We start from the raw sequence: 5,259 nt of genomic DNA on the forward strand, positions 1-5,259 counted from the left end.
CTATATCATCGGCAAAGCGAAGGTTTGTAAGCCTTTTCTTGCCGACAACAATACCCTTGACTTCAAAGTTACATTTAAATCTACGAATCGCAATTCTATTCGGAATTTCAACGAGAAATTACCAAAATGTCGTTCGGTGGTCATTCGACGATCCAACTTTTGCATCATGAGTGGCTCCAACTGGAAAGTAATGCTTATTTCTAGAAAGAGAAACACGAAACTGAGGATATTGTGGTGGGATGTAGGTACAATTTGGCCTTTTCTAAATATAGTATAAATAAATAAAATCATTTATTTCAGGATTTTGACACTATCTATAATATAAAAATGAGTCGCTGAATGTGTTGCTAAGCGCAAAACTCGAGAACGGTTGGACCGATTTCGCTAATTCTTTTTTTAAAATATTCCTTGAAGTACGAGGATGGTTCTAACGGAGAGAAAAATTCTAAAAAAAAATTAAAATATCCTGAAAAAGTCTAAAAACAACACTTTTATATATAAACATGGATTTTCAATTGTGTTAGTAACGCTAAAACTCGAAAACGGCTGAACAGATTGGGCTAATTTTAGTCTTAAAATATTCGTAGATGTCCAGGAAAGGTTTTAAAGTGACACGAAGTTCACCGGGACAGCTAGTCTATAATATAAAAATGAGTCGCTGAATGTGTTGCTAAGCGCAAAACTCGAGAACGGTTGGACCGATTTCGCTAATTCTTTTTTTAAAATATTCCTTGAAGTACGAGGATGGTTCTTACGGAGAGAAAAATTCTAAAAAAAAAAATTAAATTTCCTGAAAAAGTCTAAAAACAACACTTTTCTATACTCCCATACAAAAGATTTGTGATAATACTTAAAAGTCAATTAATACATAAAAATGGATTTTCAATTATGTTAGTAACGCTAAAACTCGAAAACGGCTGAACGGGTTGGGCTAATTTTAGTCTTAAAATATTCGTAGAAGTCCAGGGAAGGTTTTAAAGTGACACGAAGTTCACCGGGACAGCTAGTATATATTATAAATATAAGTCAACTATTTCCCTCCTAACCCTAATTGTATATCCTAATTCCTATATAGATATAATTTATTCCTTTGTAGTTTGTACTAAATTTATACTAATAATAATTATTGAAAACGCGTAATTGTCTTTTTGTTTGTCTCAGTGTCATCGCGATTGACTCGACTTGGAGATTCTAAAAAGAGAAGGTCGCGACATTTTTTCACCGTCTCCTTGACTGTCCTGCTCTAAAACAAAGCAGAAACATCCGTTGCACCAACCCCAACCACATCGTTCAATTTATGAGCAGCATTATGTTAGGAACTGTGCTCTAAATCTTGCTATACACATTGGGCCAACACATTGGGCCACCACATAGGACCAACGTTTAGAGTACTAAGCCTCTACACTTTGGCCCAAAGCACTGGTACGATTCGTTGGAATAATGTATACAGCTGGTTAAATGCGCACAATAAATCCTCAAGGGTGCAGTGACTCATGACGTAAGGTCTGCAACGACTTGCGTTCGGAGGGGAAAAACATATTTTATTAGACGGTGCTGCACGAGTTTAATAAATAAAATTAAATCGATGACGAAGATTGACGATGACGCTGAATTTCAACGTCATGTTTGTCGAAGGCAGGTCCGTAAAGCACTGACGTTACTGCGACCCAAATTGTGACTTTCTAATCTTTTGCAAGGGAATTAAATTATATCTCCGACGTAGGTATGTTTGCTTGCGTCTTTGAGAAACGTAGGTTTTGTAAGCAAGCAAATAACTTGTAACCAATCATATTATTATTTCTCTTCTCAATATTATTCTTACTCTCACTACAATTATTATTTAGAGATTGCAATGATATTATTTTGTATTGCACATATGAATTATTTACATTCTTTAAAATTAAATATTTTTCTAGTATAATATTTACTAGTTTAAAAAGGTTGTTGACAAAAAAACCATTATGCAGACAAGAGGAATATTATATTTTTTAAATGCTCTTATTTTATAATTAGCTTTGTTAGTATCATAGTATATGTTCATGATACAATGATGCTGTTGTCTTGTATTTCTTCTTTGTCTGCTTAATCGACACCCTCATGTCACCGTTTTACTGCACAGTATTCATATTTCTTTCTTTTCTTGGTTTGTAGTAAATATTCAAGAATGGGGAATATTGTCCACGGAATCTTCTCATTTTCCTCCTTTCCTCTTCAACCTCATGGGTCTTTGCATTTGGAGTTATTGCATCGACTGTCGTATTTTGTTGAGGTGAGGTTTCATTCAGACCGCTGGGTAGAGATGATGGTGATTGGTTCGTCTCAGATGCATGATTCGGCTCAGCTACTTCTGGTTCTATTGCGGGACGAACTTCATTAGTTGAATCCGGTGTAGGATCGTAGACCATCATAAAGTTTGAATATGATGGAGGAGAATCGTTATTTTCTTCGACTTCTCTTACGGACCTAACATTCGCTTCGATCGCTGATGATAAGCACAGAAAAACAAATACGTACAGCATCTGAAATGATAAATGACAATGATTATAGATCTACAGTATTGTATTTGGAAAATATGTGGCTCCTAGGGCAACATATTGTTATGATATATCGTTTAAAGATATAAGATATATTGGAGTTATTATAACAATATGTTGCACTAGGAGATAACATTTATATTAGTTGTAAAGGCTTCACATAAATTTTGGTGATATACATGATGAAATACGAATTTTCAGTCTTACCTTGGTGTCCATGATGGGTGCGAATGTCGTGTGTGCTTATATCCGTTTTCGTGGTATTTATATACATAATGACTTGTTATTGAGTAATCGTATACCTATGATAGTAAAAAATTAAATAAAATATTTTATTCATATTATATTTTAGATCGTACATTTTATTACAAAGTATGATTAAAAGTAAATAAAGCTATTGCCTGTTCAAGGGCTTTAGCACAACTTTTTTGCATAATTGGGAAAAAACCATAAAGTTAATATACCTAGCGGAATAGAGAAACAAAGGCCTGAGCAAGAGAGATGTCACTATCAGTAACACTGCGTGGTAAAAAGAGATACATGACAGCAGCTCTCTATTTTTGACGTCCAGTCGGCACGTGCCGCACGTTGACAATTTAATCTCGTAGAATTTATGTTCAATCATGCTTGTGTACGTGTATACGTACACATATTTTTCACACAGATGAAAAACAATTTCGGTTACGTTTGACAGTTCGAGATTGTTGCTCTATTCCGCTAGGTGTATTAACTTTATGGAAAAACACTAGTAAAAAAGTTAAATATATTATAATCTCTATACTATGCTCTATACAGATTTTTCTACCTACAAAGTTGTGTAATTTTAAGAATCCTACAGGAAAACTAAAAAAAATTAAAGTAGATGACGCCCGCAACATCGTTGCGCTAAACTCCATTTATCGGGCAGGAACCCGTAAGTTAGTAAAGTAAGAGCCGGCGATGACCAGACCTTTCGGAAAATTGAAAGTTAACCTGTTTGTGACCTTTACAGATGTTAGAACGACCAGCAACTATGGAGTTTCGGTCGTGATTACTTTAGGAGTTATCCAGTTCTAAAGGTCTACCTGACCTTGGAGAAGGAGTAAAACTCAATATTATCATAGCTTATATTTTTCGCGGCAAGTGGAGGAATCACGTCTTCCAGTGCCTTTGGACATTGAAAATTGCTTCCCACTGCTAGACCCTCAAAGTCTAACGGTAATCCTCTAAAATAGGTTTTAAACATTAGTTAAAATGCTTATTAGCACTAATTAACCTCTTATAAAATTCTCTATTCATAAACGTTCTATAATATCCCGTCATAACTATATTGTCGGTAAAGGATGTTTTAACGTGATTAAGTTGTCGTTCGTCGGAGAGGACGCTTCTGTGCCACAGTTAACATCTGGTCCGTGTTTTAATCGAAATTAAAATTATGATATGGTGTTAATTATTTATCAAATAGTTTACAAATATGTGAAGCTAGACTGTACATGTCATTTAGCTATCTATTCAAAGTCAAAGTCAAAAATGTTTATTCAGAATAGGTTTTTTCAAACACTTTCCGAAAGTTGATGCTACTGGGGCCTACCACCGGTTCGGGAACTAACCCGGCGAGAAGAACCGGCGTAAGAAACTCGCACGGGGCCATCTTTTACCAGAAAGATGGAAAATTACAATATCATTATGACTAGGGAATGCAATCCCGCAGGATAATTTCAATCCCGGTATTTGCGGGACTGAACCATCACAATCCCGCTGGATCCCGGTATTTGCGGGATCCCACAGGGTGGACTTAAACTTTTAAAATAAATCGTTATAATGACTTTACTTGATAGAACTCCTTTTATTCTTAGAAACATAAATAAAACAAACATTGTCGGACACTTTTTTTACAAGGGTTTATTAATACTTCAGACTTTAGATATAAAATATTAAATAATAAATAACTAAACTTTTTTTGAAAATGGCTACGTAAAAAAAATTGTTAAAAAAAAAAACAAAAAAAAACTTTTTAACCAACTTATATATAAAAGTATGTTATATATGTTACGGTTGTAATATAATATTGTATCGTCTGCCAAACGGCTCCTGATATTCAACACAAGGTAGCCAGCAGCTGAAAAAGTTTGCTCAGCTTCCACGCTGGTTGGTGCAATTGTCATTTAAAGTGAATTATAGGTGAATTGATGGTAAATTGCTTAGTGGGCTGCCTGTAGCCAGTTCACGCACTCCCGCGCGCAGCGTTACACATATGAATTACGCTTTTTTGTAATCCCGCCAGTCCCGCGGGATCCCGCTAAATTTTCGACCGGGATTAGTCCCGCAAAATGCATGCGGGATCCCGGTATTTTGGGATCCCGGTATCCCGGTGTTGCATTCCCTAATTATGACTAAATAAAAAATAAAAAAAAACTAAATACTACAAGTGTACAATACTATCGCATGGTGCAATAATAAAGGATATTTTTTTTTATTTCTTAGGAAAAAATAAAACACCCTGTATTATTGCGCCATTCGCTAGTATTGCTAATTATAAAACATTTCTCCAAAGTGACTATATACGCTAAAATACAGAAAAAGTTAGATTTTTAAGGTTTTATTGTTTTCTCATACATTTCTTTAAAATATAAAAGAATATACTAAAATACAACACTTTCCTCAAGTTTGTCATATACGATTACTTTCTAGAAATGATTCCTTACCAGCAACACTATAAATTGATGCAATAATACAGGGTGTTTTT

The 5,259-nt window shown here is 34.8% G+C and overlaps 1 protein-coding gene across 1 annotated transcript; it reads right to left on the minus strand.

Annotated features, from left to right (window-relative positions):
* Window positions 1-2,056: 2,056 nt before the first annotated feature.
* LOC121737198 lies at window positions 2,057-2,805 on the minus strand. Its single transcript, XM_042128796.1, has 2 exons — window positions 2,742-2,805; window positions 2,057-2,519 (listed from the first exon to the last, which is right to left on the minus strand). Exons 1-2 carry the CDS (start codon window positions 2,751-2,753, stop codon window positions 2,109-2,111), a joined length of 423 nt encoding a protein of 140 aa, XP_041984730.1. The 5' UTR covers window positions 2,754-2,805; the 3' UTR covers window positions 2,057-2,108.
* Window positions 2,806-5,259: the final 2,454 nt, after the last annotated feature.

Source organism: Aricia agestis, chromosome 20, assembly GCF_905147365.1.
Source record: "Aricia agestis chromosome 20, ilAriAges1.1, whole genome shotgun sequence".
Taxonomy (NCBI): Eukaryota; Metazoa; Arthropoda; class Insecta; order Lepidoptera; family Lycaenidae; genus Aricia; species Aricia agestis.